The sequence below is a fragment of the Caretta caretta genome, chromosome 22, assembly GCF_965140235.1.
Source record: "Caretta caretta isolate rCarCar2 chromosome 22, rCarCar1.hap1, whole genome shotgun sequence".
Classification (NCBI taxonomy): Eukaryota; Metazoa; Chordata; order Testudines; family Cheloniidae; genus Caretta; species Caretta caretta.
In genome coordinates, this window is record NC_134227.1 from 13,710,295 (window position 1) to 13,733,690 (window position 23,396).

General features: G+C 47.0%; 1 protein-coding gene across 5 annotated transcripts in view; it reads right to left on the minus strand.

Moving 5' to 3' along the window:
- The window catches only part of IGSF9B (immunoglobulin superfamily member 9B), a 112,896-nt gene that overhangs the window by 37,149 nt on the left and 52,351 nt on the right, over positions 1-23,396 (minus strand). For 4 of the 5 annotated variants that reach the window (XM_048827335.2, XM_075122265.1, XM_075122267.1 and 1 more), the window contains exons 9-15: positions 18,297-18,437; positions 16,788-16,904; positions 13,733-13,883; positions 12,152-12,275; positions 1,702-1,877; positions 520-746; positions 101-185 (exon numbers count right to left, since the gene is read on the minus strand). In XM_048827335.2, coding sequence (XP_048683292.1) covers positions 101-185; positions 520-746; positions 1,702-1,877; positions 12,152-12,275; positions 13,733-13,883; positions 16,788-16,904; positions 18,297-18,437 — 1,021 coding nt within the window. The remainder of the gene's footprint in view (positions 1-100; positions 186-519; positions 747-1,701; positions 1,878-12,151; positions 12,276-13,732; positions 13,884-16,787; positions 16,905-18,296; positions 18,438-23,396) is intronic. The other variant, XM_075122266.1, reaches the window with a different exon arrangement.

Sequence of the window (23,396 nt, forward strand, 5' to 3'; positions counted from 1 at the left end):
CAGGATCAGACCCTGCATCTCACCACACTGCAATACTGCCTTTCCACATTGAGCTCTGTGCTTAAGTTGTTCGGGGCTGGAAGGATGGAAGGACACTTACCTGTACTGGAGACACCTGCAATGTTACTAGGCTCACTGATGAGGTCCTGCATGACAGCCAGAACTCGGAACTCATACCAGGTGTCCTACAGCACCAAACAACAACAAAAGCCACTAGTCAGAAGCTTCCTTCAACAATTTAGCACACCAAAATGCCTTCTCCAGACTAGATAACGAATCCTCAACATTGTTCTAGAGGGACTGCCCTTCTTCCCCTGGGATGATAAGGGAATTTGTTCTTCACTGGGTCTATGCTTCGGGACACCAAATTAGCCCCTACTGTGGAAATAAGCAACCGACATCCTGAAAGTATTCCCCGAATGCTCTCCCAGTGCTGCAATACAGATGGTGCACAATCAGTAACCCAGGCAAAGGGCCAACCCATTATAAAAACCAAAGGGCACTCAGACCGCCTCTTACCTGAGACAAATCCTTGGCAAAAAAGTCACTGTCACTCCCCAAGATAGCATCGTCCAAGATCTCCCACCTCTCCCCTACGCGGAACTCCATGATGTAATGGTCAATTGGAAAGCTGTGATTGGCTGGAGGAAGCCACGACAACAGGACTCCTTGCTGCGTCCGATTGGCTGTTAGGCACCTCGGTGGGGTAACCAGCACCAGGGGTTCTGGAGTTGTTACAGGGAATGCTGAAGACACACAGGACAGGGAGGGGATGGGGCAGAGAATGCTTTTAGTGGAGTCAAGAAAAAAAAAGAGCCGTATGCTCTACAACTGGCGACTTTCTCCACTTCCTTTCAATGCGCACATGCGCCCTTCTCTTCTGTCATCCTTCCTCTGCAGGTCCACCACCACCTGCAGCTGCGCTGGTTAGGATTTAAGCCTCCAGAGCTGCGACTCCACAGGTCTCAAGGCATACACCAACCAGCTGCAAGATTCACAGGAAAGGACGACACAGTGGAGGAGCACTAAAGGTAGCATATTACTTTCTCATAAGCACTGGCCATTGGCTGCTATCGGAGACTGGATAACGGACTAGAGGGACTCTGGTCTGATCCACTACGGCAGTTCCTACTGCTCTGCAACTGTAGGTTTAAGACATGCAGCCACACAGGTAGCATCAACAAGTCTTTATGAGAAAAAGGAACAGCCACAGATACAAGGAGGTGAAGAAGAAAGAGGGATACGGTCTCAGAAAGTCCACTCATTCCTGGATCTTTTTGAGACCACCCACAAGAGAACCATCAGGAATGGCTGTGCTGTGACCTGGACTGAGATAGGGTGTACATTACAACCGGTTAGGGCCAATGAGTTTTGGTTACTATCAGCCTGGGCTGCCTGTGAAACAGAGACCTGAAGGTGAATGGTATTGGGGTATGGAACTCCTGAGCCAACAAGTCTCCACTCAAGACAAGACAAGATTTCAACATTTATCTCTGTGATCTGGTGAATCCTGTGGTGCTTGATGACTAAGCCATGGGGCATATTGGTTCTTGCATGGGCAATGTCACTGGCACCATTAACATGAGAGCGGGTCTACGGAACGTGACCAAAGTACCCTGCCTCATCTCACCACCCATTTCTATTCTCTTCATATCCAGGGACTCTCTGAATTCCCATGATGTCCATGATGTCCCAACTCACCGAGCGTGTTCACAGTGACCACCTCACTGAAGGCGCTCGTACCCAGTTTGTTTTGAGCCAAGACACTGAACTGGTAGGCGGTCTCTGGTTCCAGGGTGTCCACCAGCAGCCAACTAGGACCAATTGGTACCGGAAGAGACAGCCAGTCATGGGGTCCAAACTGTGCTCTCTTCGTCCTGGCAAGAGAGGAGACAAACAACTCAAGTGGAGGTGCTTTTGAGAGAAAGCATGAATGAATGAAAGAGGACAGACAGAGAGCCAATCCCTTAAGCAATAATGGAACTACCCTGAGTGACTGGGTTTCATACACCAGCAATATGTGAGGACAAGGTGCTGAGATTCTGCCACCTTCAGAAGTGAGTTGCCTTGAAACTGGCTCAGAGGAAAGACAGAGATTGAGACGAAAAATGTTTGCTGGGCCAAAGGGCTCTCTACTCCGTCCCACGGTACACCCAGTCAGAAACACACCTTGATTTACAGGGACACTCCTGCCAGCCCTCCCTCATTACACCAGGCCCTTAACAAAAAGCCCTTTCAGTCTGACGATGGCCACAAACTTCTCTCCCTGCTCTCAGTGGGTATCCAGAGGCAGATCCTGATTACTGATCCTGACAAAAGGTCATTGTTACTTTTTATTCCTGGTGTCACTGCCGCAGCTATGGCAGAGAGAGGCAGAGTCTATTCGGCCTCACACTTCATCAGCAAAATTAACTAAGTTCCCAATACAGAGCAATTCCTCCCACACCCCCCCCCCAGTGCAACCCCACTGGAGACATGGAGCCAAATTGTAATAACCAGTACATATGAGCAAACCAGAAGTCACTCCAATGAAACCAATGGTGTTTATGCTGGGGCAAAGAAGAGGAGAATTTTAAAGACAATTGGCCAGATTCTCACTTAAACCAAGGCCCGGGGCAACGTAAAAGGGTTTAAAAGCGAGAGTGAATTTTATTTACATTTCTGAGCAGTGTAAAGGAGCCTTATCACAAATTAGAATCCATCCTAATGAGTTTACGCAGGCATTACGAGGACAGAAACAGTCCTCGATAATCTTCATAACTGGTGATTAAGCACGTGTCAGATTGGGGCGGGGGGGAAATCAGTCAAGTTGAGATCTGATCCCAGGATTACAGGGCTAGCAATGGTAGTTAGTGGGAACCCTTCACTCTCCCCTGCAAAAATAAAAACAAAACCCTACATCTTTTCACTTTGAAACTGAGTAAACGTGTTTGAGACAAATAAGGAATTCCTGGATGCAATTTTTAAGTCATTTTTCAGACAGAACAGCACGCTTTCGGTGACATGTCATTTAATAAGAATAGCTGCACTTTAAGACCGTAGAGGGCAAATTCTCCAAAGTAAATGGAGTTGCATCAGCAGAGGATTTGGGCAAAGGTCTGTGTCCCATATTTCTTTCCCTTGATCTCCTTTTTTGCCTTCTGATGGTGGCTACCCTGGCCACCCAGCAGGCAGAGATTGCAGTTGCAATCCTCACAGAGACTTCCTCTGACTCCAAACACATGGCTTTTCAAACTGTGAACACCCGACTGCCATACCCACGCAATATAGGATCCAGGAATCCAGCAAGAAGAGCAAAGAAAAGGGGTGATTTTAATGTATCTAGGGAGACGGCAAGAATGACAAAGCTCATTCAGCCTGGGAAGATAGGTGCCTCTTGTTTCTCAGTCTGCACCTGCCTCTTCCAACCACTACTCCTCCATCTCCTCTTTCCTCACAGCTAACTGGTAGCAGGCATCCTAGCATGTCTCCACAAAGGAAAGCTTCTGCTAGTGGATGGTACCATCCAGAAAAAATGGGAACTTACTTGTACAGTAACTATTGTTCCTTGAGATGTACTGTCCACATATACGTTCCAGTGTAGGTGTATGTACACAACCAATGCGTTTGACTCAGACTTTTGCCAGCCATAATCATAGGTGGCATATGCACCCCGTTCACCCCTTGCACCAAGCCAAGGGCATAAAAGGGATGCGGTTTCTGCCTCCCTTTCTGTTTCTTCATACCACCAGTAAGTTGAAAAACCAAAGTAGCGGGGAATAGGGGAGGGTTGTAGAGTATATGTGCGCAACACATTTTGAAAAGCAACAGTTACTGTACAGGTAAGTAACCATTTTTTGTCCTTCGAGTGATTGTGTACATATACATTTCACGGTAGGAGACCCACCAACAATTCCAACACAGGTGAAAGAACTTCAGACTACTTGAAGAGAACCTGCAACATCGACCTGTCGAATCTGGCGCCATCCGGAGAAGCTTGAGTAATAGCCAAGTGCCTGGAGAATGCACACACAGATGACCACGTTCCAGCTTTACAAATGCCCGCTATAGGGATGTAGCTCAAGAAGGCTGACAAAGTGGAATGAGCCCTAGTGGAGTGGGCTGTTATCCTCAAATTTGAGGAGAGACTTTTGCCAGATCATAGCAACGCTTGACAGTGTGAAATCCAGCGTGAAATACGCTGGGCTGTAACAGATTGCTCTTTCATCATCACAGCATAGACTACAAATAGTCTGCGAGAGGAGCTGAAAGAATGCGTGGTCCAGGTAAAATGCCACAATACACAAGAAATGGAGCTTCTCTTTAGTTTTGGAATAATGAAGCTTTGGGAAGAACTTGATTTTCTTGATACATCTGTTTGGCTTTCTTAAGTCCATAATGGCCAAAGACTGCCTCTTTTCCTAGGGAATTAGGAAGTAGCAGGAATAGAAACCTTTCCCTCCATGATAAGGAACTTCCTCTATTGTTTCCCGTGTTAATCAATGTACTTCTCGGTCTAAAAACAATCTCATGAGATTGAACAAGAGCACAGAGGATGAGTTGGGGAAGGGGAGGGTGGTAAATTGGGTAACACATCCCTACTTTACAAGGCCGAGCACCCACTTGTCCAATATGATCTTGGTCTCTTCACTGTAAAACAAACAAAAAAAACCAAGAGAGAGATGGGTTCTTCCCAAACGGGGGTCTGAATGCATGAGATGACACACAGTTGGTACGTTGTCCTAGACAGGTGTATCAAAACGCTTGTTTCAAAGTCACTTAAATCTGGTGAGAAGCGCCTGTTACAGATGATTTGGTGGGTGATACCTAGAAGTCTTAGACCTCCTTCTACAGGTCTCTGCTGCTGTTAGGGCCTGTACTTTGTTTGGGGCTTAACTTGCTTCCTCTTTTGTAACTGAGGGTGGACACACAACAAACTAAGGCTCACACAAGAGTGTCTTAACATGCACCTTACGTCACCGGTCTTCTGAGAGAACAGTTGAGCACCTTCAAACGGCAGAACTTCTGCTGCATTTTGCATCTCTCTTGGAATGCCAGAAGCCTGCTGCAGCCATCAAGCTTAAGGCAGCATCCGACATGTCGATTGGTGCTTAGAGGGAAGTATGAGCAGCGACAGGCTCTTCAAAAACAAATGGCCAAGAACCGATCCCTGTATTCCTCAGGCAGTTTGTCCATGAATTTGGAAATCGCTGGCCAGTTACTAAAAGTATATTTGGACAACAATGCCAGATAATTTGAGACCCTTATCTGAAGGTTCTCAATGGTATATGCCTTTCTACCACACAGATCCAGCCTTTTATAATCTTCGAGGTAGCCTTAGCATGAGGCTGCCTGGAATGCTCATTAACCACCGTGAGCACTAATGAGTCTAAAATGGAATGGGTAAAGATATAATCAAATTCTTGCTGAGGAACCTAGGCGTATCTGTCCGCCCATTTCTCAGGGGATAGGACAGAGACAGGTATCTGCCAAAGGGTCTTCGTAGGTTCCAGTAAAGCTTCATTATTGGAAAGGTTAACCCTTTCAGGAGTGGGAGTTTGCAAAACGTCTAATAGCGTGTGAGGATTGTCTTGCACAAGCTCTGCTTGTGTTCCCAAAGAGACACAGCCACGCTCCTAACTAGATCTTGAAAAACTTTGAAGTCCTCAGGAGAAAGTGATGTTGACTTTGGTGTGGTGGCCTCATCTGGAGAAGGGGAAGAGATATAGATAGGGAACAGCTAAAAGCTCCTTTCCAGTCTCCTCTTCTTCTGTGGGTTCCATTAGAGAGAATTTGTAGGCTTAGAGAAGTGTCAACCCTAGGCACTAGAGGAACAGGAGAAGGTGACATTTTTCTGGATTGAGTAGCCAACAAGGTTTCTAGATATTTTAGGAGCAGGCCAAGGGGCCCCAAGAAAGCCAGGGTGGACAGTCCAGTCTTTTAACAGACCACCATGGAGGAACACCAAACTGGAGCAGCCTTATAATAAAGATCTTGCTCTAGAGTTTGGGAGATCTTTAGAACACTGACAGTCTGGAGACCATCATGACAGAGATATGGGTCCAGGTGACTGTCTATCATGTTCAAAGTCTAAAGAAGGGGAGATGCACCCCTCTTCAGTAAAAGGAACAGCAGTCCCAGGAGGCGTTGGAGCAAGTCTTGGCACCTGGTGTTATCCCAGAGGAACTGATGTTGACGATGTATCTGACCGTGCTGGTGGACGGAGGTGGTCGGAATGCAGATAAAAGAGCGAACATTGACAGCTCCCGCAGCGCTGATGCAGTACACACACCCATGAAGCGGACGGAATTGGCAGTACCATGGCGACTGTAGACAATGGTGTCAGTAGTGCCACTGAAATGGAGGCCACTGAGATGGGGACTGGACGATGCAACACAGGAGAGCCCAGGAGAGGGACACACCAAAGGTCTTTCACTGTGAAGAATGCCTGGGGCAGCGAAGACACCAACAGCAGAACTAAGTGCTCGGCTGCTAAAGCTGGTAAGGTCTGAGACAGCTGTCTTGCAGGTAGGGGTGAAGGCACCAGTCTCAACAGCCCCTCTGGTGCTGGAGATAATGGTGTCACCTCTGATGGTAACTGAGTGTCGATGCTTCCAGCCAGCTCTTGACTTGGCCCTGGAAGACTTTTCAGAGGCTTTTTGTGAGGGGAAGAATGAGACTTAACATTTATCCATCTCAGAGACTGAGAAGGGTTTTGAGCACTTCGAGGAGTCCTCTGGAGACAAAGATGAATGATGTTTCTCACCTGTCTTGAGCTTAGAAACTGGGGCATCTGGAATGCCACTCCTCGTGGACAAACTCTCCATTGCCTTGGGGTTGGGCACTGAATGGTAACCTGTGACCTTCTCAAGAAGATGTACTTTGAGGAGGAAATCACTCTGCTTTTTTATTCTCATTGGGAAGGAGGTACAAATAGGACATTTGTCCCCACATGCACCTCACCTAAGCAGTTTCAGCAACGCTTTTGTCTGTCATTAATAGAAATCACAGCCCTGAATGTGACAAATTGTTCAAAACCTGGGGATTTCAGTATATTAAATCCACTAAATTGTAACTACACTAAAACTAACAGCAAGCTACAACCACACACACGAATAATTTTTTTTTGCTTTATGGCTGGCTAACTGAAGCTCAGAGAACGACAGGGTTCTCCAACTCTTGCCGGGGTGGTGAGAAGGAACTGAGGGAGGCAGTGCCCAAGCCCCTTTCATGCCATCACTTGGCACATGAAGACAGCGGGATGCGTGCGCCACCAATGGGTATGGGAAGTCTCTTGCTCGAGTGCATTAGGTGCACACCTACAGTGGAACGTATACATAGACAATCACACAAAGGAAAACATCACCTACCAGAACTATTGGCAGAGAATTCAGGACCAGAATAGGAAGGGAAGGGAACCTTTCAGACAGGATAGCCTCAGGTCTTTTTACTAATCCATTCCACAAACCCAGTGTGAACAGGGGGACCAAAGGTTCCCAGGTGTACTCCAAGATTCATGACCTTGTGAGATTACATCTCCAAGTCACGGCAATGTGAAGTCATGGCAAATAATGTCACTTAAATGCCTCAAAGTGGCATCCCTGACTTGCAGTGGGGTGGAAAACAACAACAGCTATGAACTCTAAGCCCCTATTAGAAATATATACTGCAGTAATAATCTCCACAAGCTGCAGTTTATCATAGTGTCAGTAGAGTATTTACAAGGGATTGCTCTAGTATATATATATATATTAGAGAAAGAATTACGGCGTACACAACACATGTAAAGCCACTAGCTATTCATCTGGGCAAGCTTACAAAGCAGGAGATAAGAGATGGGGAGAAGACAGATACTGCCACAATGGAGGGAGAAAGGAAGCATGAAGCTATGGAAGTGGCCAAGGGGGGAACAAAGCCATATGCACAGAGGAACTCTGCATACACCATAAGCAAAGGTTTCAGAGTAGCAGCCGTGTTAGTCTGTATTCGCAAAAAAAAAAAAAAAGGAGTACTTGTGGCACCTTAGAGACTTACCAATTTATCTGAGCATAAGCTTTCGTGAGCTACAGCTTTATGCATCCGATGAAGTGAGCTGTAGATGATGAAAGCTTATGCTCAAATAAATTGGTTAGTCTCTAAGGTGCCACAAGTACTCCTTTACCAGAAGCAAAGAGTCCTGCAGAGAAACAGAGTGGATAGGAAGTCTTTCCTGTTTAACAAAACTACCTTAAAAACTACAGCTCCCAGAATCCTCTGTCACACCAGCAGTTGGTTTGAGGTCAGAAAAGAAGCTGCGCTCAAAAATGTTTGTCTGATTCAGGTCTCCCTGCAGTATTTAACGCTGCTGCCTTCAAGCGTTCCCTCCCACTGGCTCGTTATTGATGCCTGGCCCAGGCATCTAAGCTGTCAATCTCAGTAAGGCAGCTAAGTAACTGGAACAGCATGACACAGGAGGGGCGTTGGTTATAAATCCAGCACTGATCACCATCAAAGCATGGGGAAAGCTCTTCCCTAAAGATGCTGCACAGACACAAGCAGCATGCTTGAGCTACCCAGCTGCTGTCGCATGGACTCTCTCCAAATGTCTCTGTGGAGCTGGACTTGTATTCACAGCACGCCCTAACAACTAGAGAAGAAGGGGGAAAGAGCTGAAACAGAGTCTGGGCTACACATGGGACTTGTTGGTCCCCACCAGCATGTGATCCCCCTTCTAGAGATATATTCTGAAGGTGCAGATATATTTACAAGCACTTTAAGGTCCTTAGATGAAATGCACGCTATAAGACGGAAGGAAAGTCATTGATAAACAGTGCTTTTTTATAAATGCCATTCTCCTTTCTCAAACCCACCTGGACAGCGAATAAAGGCAGAAGTAAACACCGCTTAGATCTTTTTATAAAGAACAGCAGCCTCAGAGTCATGGCCCATTCTCCTCTTACCCACGTAGATTGTAACATCCACGACTACATGTGAACTCTTGGCCTCTGCATTAGCCTACAAAAGCCAAAAGCCCCAGGCCAGGTCTCGCTCCCATGGAAGGTGCTGTTCAGACCCACATAAAACTATCCTAAAGCGGCACAACAGACCACAAAGTCTCACTAAACGTAGTTCCAAACACTGCACACTTAGCAGGACGGAATTAACTTTTCAGCTCCCCGGAGCTTTATTCTGGTTTGTTCGTTGGAAGAGAAAGTGCCATTTTTGACAGAGTGGGTGAAATTTATAATCAAAGCGTCCCAGCACAGCCAAAAGGGTGAGATACGGAACAACACTGTCAACATGGGATGCTCAGCAAAGCAGGAGAAAACGTTAAGTTAGAAGGATGGCAGCAGCTGCCAATAAGGACAAAGGCGAGAAAGAGCAGAGTCCAAAGTACTTGACCTGCAGGAAAGGTCTCTTTGAGGAGGGTCATATAAATACAGCAGGGAGAAGAATGCATAACCTTTGCCCGGATTTCCAATCTGTGAAGGAGAGGAGGGCTGGCATTGATAAGTGGACATGAATAATGAGCAGTAGCTCTGCAGCAGACAAGCCTGCTTTGGCTTTCTCTCTCCCATCCTCTGGCACCACATCCCACAGGGTCTCCCTGGCTGACACTTCCCATGAGCAGCTAATACTCAGAGGGATGACTTTCTACAAGCAAAGTGGGCTCTCCTCCTCCTCTACCCAGAAGTGGTTCCCACACCACACTGGACCTATCGTCCAACACCACTGTACAGCCCCTACTCAAGGTGTGAGCTAATATTCCCCCATCTACCCATTCCTCTTCCACTGTTTTTTACTTGAGTCTCATTTTGTTTGGTATCTCAAAGTAGATGGGAGATCCTGGCTTCTCAGGAAGTAGACAAAGAATCAGTAAAGGAAGCTGGCAGCCAATAGCAGCAGCTGACATCCTCCTCCAAGGTGAGATGCATTTCAAAAGGAAGGAGGTTTAATTATTCCTTCTCAAGGACATTTTAATCAGAGGCAGTTGTGTGAATTCTGCACTCTAAGCTCATTCTCTTGCTTGTTCATAGCTCTTTGCCTCCCTCCTTTCGCTCTCTCTCGCGCTCTCATTTTCTCCCTCTTTTTATTCCCTTTCTTTTGTCTCCCCATGCTACTGCCCAGCCCCCATTTTCCGAGCTCTGGTAGGGTGCTCTGTCTCAAGCAGAGCAGAATTTATCAGGGGAAGCATGTATCCAATCTCCACTCTATCTGAAGACTCCATCTGGCCACATTAAGAAAAGAAAGAACCAACCAACCAACTGGTGTGGGGGAGGAGGGAAGGGGAAGAAGAAAACCACAGCTGAAACACAGAAGGTCGTCATCACCTTTACGTTTCATATTTCAGTTGACAGAGATCCTGAGAAGGAACAGAACGCAAATAAGCTCAGCATTCAAATGAGACACTGGTCTGTGCTGCAGCCCACCACGATTCTCACGACAAGGGTTAACTGCAGAAGCATTTCCACAGTCCACTACCCGTGGGTCAAAAGGAAAGCTGGCTTAAAGAGCAGCGCTACTGGGGGGAGGGAGGGGGCGACTTCAGTCACAGGTTGGGAATGTGAATCTCTGGCACTTATGTGTGAGTCACAACACCTCTGGCAGCCAGGTGCACGAATCCTGGTGCGATCATGCAGGTCCTTTCACGCTGGGAAGCTGTAGATTGAATGCTGGCACTTATCCCCGTGCTGTGGGCCTCGTTGCGCTGGGATGCTGGATGTGTGAATCTTGGCACGACTGTTTAACGTGTGGATCCAGAAACCCTCAAAAGCTATCAGAATTTGGTGTTTACTCTGGACAGGTGTTAAACAGCTTTTTAAATCTAGCAACTGTCCACGGTTTTGGCCAATCGTTACTGTAAAACCGAAGAACACCGACAATATAGGTAGAAAATATGAGTCCTTTTTGCTGTATCATTTGTTTCCATTAAGCAACTGTCGTCTTCCTTAGAGGTCTTCGATTCTTCACAGAGCCAGTGGGAGCAGGAAATGGCCTTCGCCCTTAGGGCATCTCAACAGGCAGAAGTGCGTTCCGTCTCAGAATGTAGGGTCTGATCCTCTCCATTGAGGTCAGCTGGAATTCCACCTTTGACATCAGTGGGAGCAGGATCCTATGTGGCAGATGTGCCAGTGGAAGTAAGATGCAGCCTGCTTTCTTACAGCTGTGGTGGCTCAGCAGGGCTAAGAGGACTAAAAATGTAACAAACGCTCACTTGTCTCATTGAAGTCAGCAAATCGGAGACGTATTCTGTGTAAGTCCCGAGTGGTATTATTAGAAAGCTTGGAATGGGCAATAGGGGATGGATCGCTTGATGATTACCTGTTCTGTTCACTCCCTATGAAGCACCTGGCACTGGCCACAGTCAGAAGACAGGATACTGAGCTAGATGGACCTTTGGTCTGACCCAGTGTGGTCGTTCTTTTGTTCTAGGACTCTGAATACCCACAGGCAGTTGTGGAGTAAAGCAGTGGCCTTTTGACGTAGTCACGTTTCTTGAGAATATACTTTACAGTCTCTATATTTTCTGTCAGTGATTTGGCTGTTAAGCATTCAAAACAGGATTTTCAGTTCATCTTTAACTAGGTATAGGTGGGAATAACATAAAACATGCAGGTGGGAATTAATGAAAAAAAATGTATTTCCACTCTAACATAAGCAGAGTAAGTTTTCAGGGCTGACAAAAGGACCAATGAAAGCATGGCGGACCTAGAGCCTTCTACAACAGAAACACATGCAAGGGCAAGGGGTTGACAACTGTACATGTAGATCTGATTATACATCTGTCTCTCAGATCCACTGGCAGCAGGGATAGGAAGAGGGGGAAAAGAGAGAGAGAGAGACAGTCCACTAGAACAAACCCTCAACGAAGCAGCAGCAGAGTATTCAGCAAAAAATTATCAGAACCCCTCGCAGGTCCCCACACTTCAACTCTTCTGGGGCACCAAGGCTCAACAGAGCAGAAAATATCAGAGGATGGTGGGTGTAGCCCCATTCAAGTCAATGGAGCTATACTGATTTACACTGGCTTGGAATCTGACCCATGCTTTTCACAGCCGTCCTGCCCATGGGAAGCTCCCCTCACCACCTCACCCACCCCAGCTTAGAAATGGCAGTGCCTATGCTTGGCTCCAAGTTGTGGCTGAGGAGAAAGGTAACGAAGCAGAGAGCAAAGCATGCTGGGATGACTCACAGAGGGCCATACCAAACTGAGAATGTCTGCTCGTATCCACCGTCATAGCCAGGCTCCCAGGAGACGTTGGCAGAGGTCATGGAGACCACGACATGCACACTACACGGGGCATGAGGGCTTGTGCCTGAAAGTAGAGAGAAACTCAGTGTAAGAGGCAAAACAGAGAGAAATATACATACACACACATAGGGCCAGTCACCAGAGCACCCAGAAGAATGGCAGCCCTTGGACTGTGGAATTTATGGTTGTTTAAAGACAACAGGAGCCTAGAGGAATGGGAGCTTCTTCTTAGGAGTGGAAGGACATTTTCCCCTGCCTCTGTGCACTCAGAGAGGACTTAAAACTTTACTTTCGGGAAGCAAGATCTGTCCCATTGGAGAATGCATCCAGATAGGTCAGTGGTGCCGACCACCTCTATCTGTACTGGTGGTCTGACAATTCAGAGAAGGGGCCCATTTTAAGCACCCGCTTCTCCCAGCAGAAAGCATTACTGGGAAACATGCAGGTGTGCTGGGCACACAAAACTACTGCACACCTAGCCTTCTCAGCAAGCAAGTCCATTAATTAGAGGAACCACAGAGGAACATACTTTAGTATCTGGGAGTTCACAGCATTAAGAAACCCTCGAGATTTAACCAAATTGTCTTCTAACTGTGCTGCGGCAGGGGAGGACACACTTGGCCAGCGAGGAGGGGAGCCCTTCAATCTGCCTCAGGACGTGGCCGTAATAAAAAGGACAGAGATTTAAAGACAGCACCACTGGAGTGTGAAATTAAAGGAAAATGTTGCTCTTCTTTTCATGAGAAGCGCCCCTGAGTAATACCTTTCAGACACACAGCTTGGCACAATCAGACAGGAAACATGAACCTCTCCTGACACAGAGAAGCGCACCCCCGCCTCCAAATTATCCAACAGCCAATCCATTTACAAGCTGAAAGCCCAGGTAATCGACTCCAGGAGCAAACAAAGGGTACATCAACACCACATATTAAGGTGTGACGGTAGCCCATCAGCCCTCAAGTCCAGGCTGCTGCAGCCTCAGTCACATTGTTACCTGCAGTAGCTAGATTAAAGCTAGCGCCGGTATGCCTACCCACGCTACAATTACACCTTCAATTGCAGTATCTATGTACCCAGCCGCTGGAGATGCAGGGCTCAGATCAATTCAGAATACAAAGGAGGGTAGGGAAGGTTGGGAGGGGAATCCAAAGACGTTTTCCCCACCCTCCATCCCCACACAGACTTACGGGCTAATGTCCTGTGAGGAGGGCACCTGAAGAGACTAGTGTGGTCTCTCTCTCTAACCTCATCCCTCCCACTCAGCACCTTTTCCCACCCCTCAGCTGCTCCTCTGTTTCCCCCCTCCATCACCAACCTCCTTTATTCCAGCTCAGTCCTTTCCTCCCAGTGATCTCTTGGTCTGCTTATCCCCTTGCACGGCCTTTGCTCTCCCACCTTCTTGACGACACCCGCTCCTTCCCTTCTATTTCCCCCTCCTCCACCCTTCCCTATTCCCCTTCAGTTATCCCCTCTTGCCGTGCTCTCCCAAGCCCCCCCGACCAGCCCTTGGCCTTCTCATACCTATGACTGTAAGGTGAGTGCTGGCAGTAATGCTTGCGACCACGTTGGTAGCGACGCACTCCCACTCCCCATGGTCGTCCTTGCTGAGGGATCGGAACTGCAGGGTGCCACCTGGAAGGGTGTTGTGCTTGCTTCTACTGGGCTTCCCTACCTTGAGCAAAGAAGAGAGAGCAAAGGGGAAGAAAAACAACAACAACTCAGAAGCACATTGCACAGCAGCAGCATGAGGTCACACTCTGGTCGCGAGGCTCTACGTGCGAGACCCACAGAATACCAGCCGGGGGTCAAGAGGCTCCAGGCTCTCCAGCACTTGGAGCTGGCTACAAAGATCGGCAGATGGCAGCACGTTTACGGATTTTCAGTTAACCATGCCAATTAAAAATGGCAGGATAATTAGACATAAGGCATGCAGAACAGAGCCGTGTTTACAACTTGGCTACGTAAGCATAAACACACAGACATACGGACACCACGGACCTCTGAGGAGATTCAACCTGGGACGTTCAGCATCCAAAGCACAAGTCTCTCTAGCACTTGAGATAAAAGAGAACTCCTTTAGCTGCAAGTAGCAGGCTATTGTAGTCTCTGGTGCCAGCCACTAGAAGGAGATATGATCACACGCACTAAGCCAGAGTTTTATGTCAGTTAGGGTGAGTGATATGGATCTTTGATTGCTCCAGTTCACACTTTCAAAACCTAAAATGAGTAACCACTTAGTGTCCACTGGAGCCTGCAAATGCACCATTAAGAACAAACCTGCCCCATTTTAAAAATGTGATCTCTACCTTTTACCTGGTTCTAAGTTTGCACACCAGAGGTCAAATTTGTCTCAGTGGCAATGGTACAAGTGAGTAGAGAATATGCCTGTATACGAATGCTTTAAATAATACTCCAATTTACTCTTAGAAAGTAAACTGTATCCACACCATAGTGTTCCTCAGTAAAGGTTCAAAAGGACACATTTCACAAACAGGGCTACCAAGGCTGGAAACATTCAGGAAGAAAAGCCTAGGTGCTCTGTTTTGTTTTAATTGGGGGGGCGGGGGGGAAGCGGGGAAGGTGACCGTCTCTTTTGATGGCTGAGATGCTGGGTTCCATAACCAGTGACATTCACACCCATAAACTGAAGTTGTACAAATCCTAAATCGCTTCAAAGTCCTCATTCCCCACAACGTGTGCATAGCTTTTCTGTGGATTTCTTGTGCATAGCTTTGTTAGGATTTACTGGCCTTCTATGCAACGTTATCTTTCAACACCTGTATATGGCTAGATTTTTTTTTTTGGTGGGGGAGCAGCGCAATCAACTGCCCTAAGTGGCTACCAGTGCTGAATCCAAGGCCTTCAGTGGCCTCACCACAGAAGCCAGGTTTGAAGTGGCCGTAGCTTTCATGAGCCTGTAGAGTGTGTGAGGGCCTTTGGTTTTATGTTTTCTGATGGAACCCAGGTAAGTCCAGACTAGTCCTAACTGAAAACACTGGAGGATGATCAGGATAATCAAGGCAGAAGAAACAGAAAACACCATGGGGCAGAAGGGAAGATGTTGAAAAGCAGGAAAAATAAAGGAAAGGATTAAAAGAAATGAAGGAGAAAGGAAATAAGATGGACAGAAAGATGCAAGTGTTCTAGAGGAGTGAGCAAATCACTTCAATTGCTCATTCTCTTACCCGCATCCACGGAGGTTTGCCCTTGGGCTACTTTATTATCTTCTGCCTCGAACCCAGAAAAATCAAGGGCAACGCCAGCTGTGCATGGTCTTCCACAGTGAGCTGGCGTACCCTTGCACTGACTGCCCCAACATAACTACTTGTTCGTCCTGTTGGGAGCCTTTCCATCTCCCGCTCTCTCCCCTAAGCTAGATATGGCGTACTTGGGAAATCCCGGCCCTGTGCATCTTGTATGCAAGGCTGGAGAGCGCCACAAAACAGCAGCAAATAAAGAAGAAAGAGCAGTAAAAGAATGGAAGGCCCTGGAAGAAGGTCCTGCAGTAGGGACAAAGGGCTAAGCAGGTCCCACTGGTTTGACTGCTTTTCTATATGGAGAATGGAGACTTGAGAGGAGGGGCACGCTGGCTAACATGCAGAGACCCGGGAAGCCCACAGCGAGTGACTACATTGGTCGCTGAGGAAGGACTATTGGTGCTACTGGAAAACAAGAAGCTTGTGTATCTGGGCAGAAGACCCAGTCCAAAGGAGGGAATTCTCCATCCCTAGCTGCCAGACTGTACAGAAGAAAGTGGGAAAAAGCTCCCCCTCAGGCCAAAATCCACCGGGCTATAATAGCCGTTGTCATAGAGCTACCCTATGACATGCCAGTTCAAGGGCCTGGAATTAGAGCAGGATCTCAGGATGCCATTATCATGCCAATGCAGGCTGCATCACAGGGGCACTTGGGGACACAACTGAGACAAAAGTAAAAATATTTCTTTCCATTCCAATTCTGTGTGCCCTCCGGAGGTGTTAAAATAAAAGGCTGGTTCTTTACCATGAAGAACCCATGTGTGGGCAAATGCCCCAGGCTGCAGAATATACATTCCAAGAGGAGACCAAAGCAGCTGCGGGACTGCACTAAAAAAGCCTGGTAGCTTCCACCGAGAGGGGGATACTTCCAAAAGTGCAGCCGCGGACCATCACGGGGAACCCCTGCCCTACCATTGCCAACGCTTCACCTGCTGATGCAGTCAACACTGCATCGTCCCAATCTAGCACCCCAGGAGGGTTATTCTGTCCTGCAGGTGGCGACCCTGGCAGAAAGGGTGGGGAAGCATCGGTGGGTGTTCCTGAAGTTGATAGCAGTGTGGAGCAGCCAGAGGAAGAGGGGGCGGGGGCCCTGCTCAGCTTTGCAGATGCTGCTGTGAAGGTTTCATGGTATTAAACACTTGGTTGTCAGGAGCTGGGTTTCCCCCACCCACCTGCGGGACAGGACGGCAGTGGTGCAGCCCGAAGCGAAGCAGCTGTACCTGCAGTTTGTTCTTACCGGGACAGAGAGTGTGGCTTCTCTGTCTGCAATATTCATCAAAAGCCAAAGGCACTGCAGATTTGTCTGGCAGGCCGGGTACCTTTCTCCAGGCGATGACAGGAAAGGGGTCTCCCGCAGCAGCACAAGGGATCAACAGCTCCCTCCCTGCCTCTTGTCTGTACTCCCAGCCTGGTAGCACCGTGAAATAGGGTGGGTCCTGCAGCCAAGGGAAAACTCAAGTAACTGTCACCAGACAATTGGCACGTGTACACACACACACACACACACACTCCTTGAAGATCTACTCACAAATCAAGTTAAGAACTAATGGGTTCTCATCAGGGCAGAAGGATTTAAATCACCTGGTTTGTTTGTTTGTTTTTTTAATTCATTGATTTTAAATCAGGTTGGGGCTTTGTAAAATGAATTGAAAAGGTGGGCTGCAGCAATTTAAGCTTATAGCAAGTTATAAATGCTGGGAAAATTTCTAGAGGACCACTCTGCCCGGGTGTCATCTCTGAATTGTACATAACTAAATGTGGGGGAGAGAGGGGAGGACCAAAAATATTGGAAATTAAGGCCCTGAATTTGCAAACACTTCAGCAGCTATGTAAGTAACTTTTTCTTTATGTTGAAAGCTGTAACAGGTTTACAAATCATTGCCATGTAAACATCAAAATAAAACGTTAACCATTACAACACTCAGCTTGTCTTTTTGTTAAAAAAAGATGATGCAGGAACTTTCCTCACAAGAACAGTCTTGTGGACTTCATTGGGAGTACTAATGGACTTCAAGTTAAGCATGCGCTTAAGTGTTTGCAGCATCGAGAGCTAAAATTGTTTTTTTTTTAATAAAATCTTTTAGCGGCAAAAATCTTTGCTTCAGTGGTAACGTATTTTGACTCAATACGTTAAAGTTCTTGTGATTTAAAAAAAAACCACAAACCAATTTTTTTCAAAAATAGGAGCCTACGCCCATATTTATGCACCTAAATGTGGGATTTTCAAAAGCATCTAAGTGATTTGGAAGCACAAGTCCCATTGGCTTTAAACTATAAACCCTGATGAAGATGTATAACCCACTTCAAAACACTCCAGCTTTCTTAACTTGCAAAAGTTCAATATATAGGAAGGTAGTGTTGGTCACAAATCTAACACAGGCTATTTGCTAATCAATTTTGCTTTTGAGCTTGTGTTTTTCCACACAGTGTGACCATTACTGAGGGCCCGCACTTACTTCTTTCAGCACACATGAGCACGTGAAGTATGAAACTTCCTCGTTGAAAAAAGGCTATGTAAAAATCTGAAACTTCTCCTAACTATTTGAAAGCTAGCTAAAGAAACAAGTACAAGCCATCCATTGCAGCAATTAAAGACTGTACAATGGAAAGAACTAGTGACGTGTACTTTTAAAAAAAAATCATTTCAATATAAAAAATTCATTTTTTTTAAAATCATAATTTTTATCCATCCTGATTTTTATCAAATACATGCACGTGCTCCAATCCCCAGCACCGCCCCCAGAGAACTTTTCTTTGGCATGATAATGCCATCATTAAAGAAACTACTGAAAGTTTTCTGATAGCAAGGAATCAAATGGGTATGTTACCTTCAGTACCAGTCGGGCAGCAGGGGACTGGCCCATCGTACCCAGGGCGTTATAAGGCACACAGGTATAAGTGCCGAGAGCTTCCTCTGTTACCTCCTCTATTCGGATTGACCCGTCTTCCAGCAGGTTCCAGCCAGAATACTGGAAGGCCAAGAGAGATGGGAGTTACCACAAGACCAAGAGTAGTTATCGCTTATTCATGGTCCCAAAATATCCCCTGAACATGGTCTTCAATGCTTCTGCGAGATGTCCAAATCTTAATCCATTCTCAAGTTTATTTGTAGTAACGAGTCACTGTAATTTCTGGGCTGGAGATCCTGTGTATTGTCTGAGACCCTTTATTCCCTTTTCTGCTCTCACCTTGCAACACCTTCAAATACAGCACAGCTGCTAATGACAGCTCCATATCACAGATGGGATCCCCTTTGCAGGCCAGACAAATGGGACTTTCATGGTCAGGAGTTAGAACCTCTGTTCCTTGGTTGCAGAGTTTCTAACTCCATAAACTCCAAAACTTTTCAACTCCTTGAATCTCTCTAGATTATGAAAAACCCAAGAAGATGTCAACCAGATAATTAGAATAGTTTCTTCTGGCCCATTCAGACTAGATTAGTATAATAGTCTCCCTTCTAGGCTTCAAAAAAAAAAAAATCTATGAATCAACACATTCCTTCTCGAGTCAGCCACAAAGCAAGGCTACTCCAAGCATAAAAAACACCTTTAGGAGCAATGGAACGTCCACATGGTGCACACTGTTCTTCAAAGCATTCCAGAGCTCCTTACCCTCTATAGCTTCCTACCTCCACGAAGCAGAGGCAAAAATGGTCTCATTAAGAGGTTCAATTTTATTTGTAGTGTGACATCCTGTCTTCAGAGATGGAGAACACCTGTACTGTATCAGGCCCACCAAGGCCATCATCCCAGGCATCAAGGCGGGATTGCTGTCTAATTCGCTGGTGAATAGGTTTTATCCAATCTAGTTTCTATTGTTCCAAGCAATAAAAGTGTCAGCACTTCTTCCGGGAAGAGTACTCCAAACCCTACCCAATCTTGATCTCAGGAAGTTACTTCCTCCTGATGTTCAGCTTGAGTTTTCTTTTGCTCAATTTCATGCCATTACTCCCGGTCCTTCCTCTTCGACCACCCTGAACAACATTGCTGCCATTTCAAGATTTGTACCGCATCACGAAGCCCACTCAAGACGTCATTTGAACAAATTCTTTTCATTCTTCATGTTGCTGCTGCTGCTGCTCTGAAATTTGTCCAACACTCCACAAAATGCTGATTCAGCTCCTCAGCAGTGGGGAGAGACACAGAGTTTGAACTTAACGTGACAGCTGCTGAAACCAATTTCGTCAACCATGCTGCAGCCAAAAGCAGATGTGTTTTTTACTAAACTAACATTTCTCTGGAATATAACCAGGTTTACGCCAGGTGCTTGGTGTCAAGTGGCATTGAAATGGTTAATCCCATCATTTTGCTTTTGCCTATTTGCTGTGTACAGGCTATGGCTGAGATTTTGATACACACCTTCCATTATGTTTAAGGTAAAGTATCTAAATCCCCCCAAAATACTTTGAAAAAAATCTCCTGAAGTAACATAGCATCTCAAGTGTTTTACAAACATGAGATATCTGAAACAACGGTTTTAAAAGGAAAACAAAGTGGCAATGTCCCTACCTCCAGGAATTTACAACCTAAAGAGACACTTAGAATCACACACAGAACAAGGGTTACTTTTGTTGTGATTTCATCCACAGGGAAGAGTCTCTTCTGAACATAGTGGGTTTTAAATACAGCTTTAAAAATGTTTGTAATCATTTTGAGACTACCAGCTGTGATGGCTAGTTATAATGGATCTATCTGAATGGTATAAATCTATTGCTATAGGGAAAGTTGTTGGCACAGGGCCCTGGTAATGGGGTATGGAATACTTAGCCGGGGGCACTAATTCAAATACACTACCCAGATCAATAGTGTTCAGAAGTCATTACTATCAGCAGATGAATTGGTGGGGGTCCCAGTCCATTCTCTTTTGTATCCCCATTAGAAAAAAGTCATCAGCACAACTTGGCCTGTTTTATTCTCCTTGGAGAGGTCAAGGACTCAATGCGCCAGAGAAACTGAACTCCTCTCTGAAACCTAGCAGTGGACCCAACAGGGCAGGGTTGAGGCAATATGGGGGGTGGGTACTGGCACGGGCAGCTCCTGTGCTGTGGACAATGGATGCCTGTCTCCAGGGCTACTGATCCAGCACTTCCCACCACCCCTTTTTTCTGGTCTTGAAATGCATCCAGTGCCCAGGTTAAAGGGGACAAGGAGGGTGAAAAGTTATCATAGGACTGGAAGGGACCTCGAGAGGTCATCTAGTCCAGTCCCCTGCACTCATGGCAGGACAAAGTATGAGCTAGATATGGTCTAGATAACTCAGACAAAGAAATTGGAAGGAGACCTTTCCCCAAAGAATAAATGGGGCAAAAGTTTATATTCACAACTGGAACTTCTGAATTTCCTCCAGCTGACAGCAGCCATCTTATCGAAATCACATCTGAGATACCCATGCCATGGGTGGCTGATACCGGAGATGACAGGCCATGTTCTAGATCCGCTACGATCCCTGGTTTGAACAGTCAGAACAAAAACTTTAAACCCTTTAATATTTAAACAAAACTTTAAATATTGAATGTTTAGTTTAAATATTAAAGGCCTGAAGTCCTTGCTCAGATCATTATACCAGGAGCATAGCAGGATGGAGACTCTTTAAACGGGCTTTTAACATCAGCCTCCCATAAAACCCTGAGTCACCAAAGTGGTCACTTTAACAGCAATGCTGGCATTAGGTTCGTGAGGTTTAGATACTGCACCAACAGGAGCCATATGAGAACCTAGGCCGAAGACTCCATGGTATGACAAGTTTAACTGGCACATGAAGTCCAGGGTTCCCCCTTCCCGCCTTCCTCTTGGTGGGAAAGGTGGATTTACAAAGAGCTGCCCCAAGCCTGTCAATATTGGCAAAAGAAAGCAGGGGGTGGCTATAAACACCCACAGGGGGTGAGTGAGACGGAGGAAGATTACCCATCCCCGCATCCACAGGAGGGCATACTTTTTCAGTGGAAGAGGGTTACTGCGAGAAAGAACCAAACGATTAAGTCAAATTCACATGCCTTCTAGAAAGCCAGACACAAGTTCCTTTCCCCTACTTCTTTCCTTCATTCTGCTTCTCTTTCTCCAGCTTGCTGGGGTTTCTTCAAGTAAAAAACACTTTGTAATTGTTAAAAAGAGTTTTCCTCTGCAGCCTTTGAGACAGACCACACCTCTTCCCTCCCCGTCTCAACTCAGCATTTCTTCCCTCTCTCTGGCCAAGTTTATTCCCACCCTCACTTCTCCCTCCTACACTACACTACACCCAGTCTTCTAGGGATGGAGGCTCTAGGAAATATGGGCCCTGATCATCCTCCAGGTGAAGAAGGCCAAGTGGCAGAATGACTCTGTGGGCATCACCCTGTACGTGTCAGAGAGTTGAGAGCCCTGGCACTCAGCACAAATGGCAGAGTTCTCCTTCAGGTCCTCTGTTAAAAATATCATGTGTCTGCCTTTTGCAGTGCATAGCACTGAGATTTGTTCTGGGGCAGGATGCTGGCACCTTCTGTTTAACTGAGAAGGGAATACAACAGTGGGAGGAGGTTGGGACATCTACAAAGAAGTGGGCTCTGGGAGGTGCTAAATACCAGCAGCTCAGGGCTCAATCCTGAAAGGTGCTGAGCATTGTGGCCCCAATCCAGCAAAGCACTTGAGCACCTGCTTACCTTTAAGCCCCATGGAGCAGCCCAGTGAAGCAGGTTCTTAAGAGCTTTTCTGGATTGAGCCCTTCATACCCAGCTTGATTTTTAAAATAACCACGAACAAGGGGAATAGGCAATCTGGGCATTTCCAACTCAACAGAAAGTTTTCCACCGCAGGAATCCATAACATTAAGGACTCACAAAGGGTCGCTCTACACTTCAAAAAAAATACCTGCAAAGGCAGCAAATCCCAGAGCCTGGGTTCAATCAGTTGGGCTCACCTACAGGGCTAAAAATAGCCGTGTAGATGCTCCCGCTCAGGCTGGAACTCAGGCTCCAAGACCTCACCGCCTCCACACGTTACAGAGCTGCAGGCCAAGGGAAAATGTCAACACTGCTATTTTTAGCTCCATAGCACAGCCCTGCAAACCTGAGCCAGCTGACCCAGGCCCCGAGACTCGCTGCCATGGGTTTTGGTTTGGGGTTTTTTTTGCAACACAGTCGTACTCTAAGCACGTTTGTATGACGGTCCCTATCTCCGGGCCACGAAAGAACAGGCAGCTCCTCCCACAAGCAGACTTCCACTGCCACATGCTTTTGGCACCTTGGCCCCTGATCCCAACAACATCCCCACCTGACTGGCCCACTCTGAACCAGGTGCCACAACCTCTCCCACTGGGTCCCTGTGGTGCCCTGGCCTGACCAGCTCCCTGTCGGCCAACCAACCACCGCACAGAGCTTGGAGAAGGGGAACAAGGTTGAAGGCCAGCCCAGGTTGTGTCCCCCTCAGTCCTCCCTAGTTCCCCTGGCGCTTTCCTCCTTCCAGTGCTCTCTCAGCATGGGGAGCCTGCTGCTGCCACGGGCAGCCCTCAAAGCCCCCTACAGAGGCAGGTGGAAGAAGCCGTCTCTGGTCTCCTGCCCCTGCAGCACAGCAGAGGCAACCGTGGCAGCAGCTTGGGGGAGGAGGAAGGGAAAGGAGAAGGAGAGAGAGAATGGCTGACCCCACGTATGCGTGAGGTGCGGGGGTAGTGAAGGGTACGAGGGAGTATTTCATGGGCTGACAGGCTGTTATAATTTTGCCTGTCCTCAGGCGGACCGGTCAAGTTGGTAAGCAGAGACCGAACTGGGGACTTATCTCCCCTGCTACGATGGCTGAGCCTTCCCGCACGGCTCCCAGTGACATGCCTGCCTGCCCCATCGACTCCAGACCAATGGCGGCATGCAGCCAGACCCTTCCCCGTCGCGCCCTGTGGCGTCACCATTTGATGCGTCCCCCATTTCTCCTTCCACAATAGCCCCGTTTGTCTTCGCCCAGACA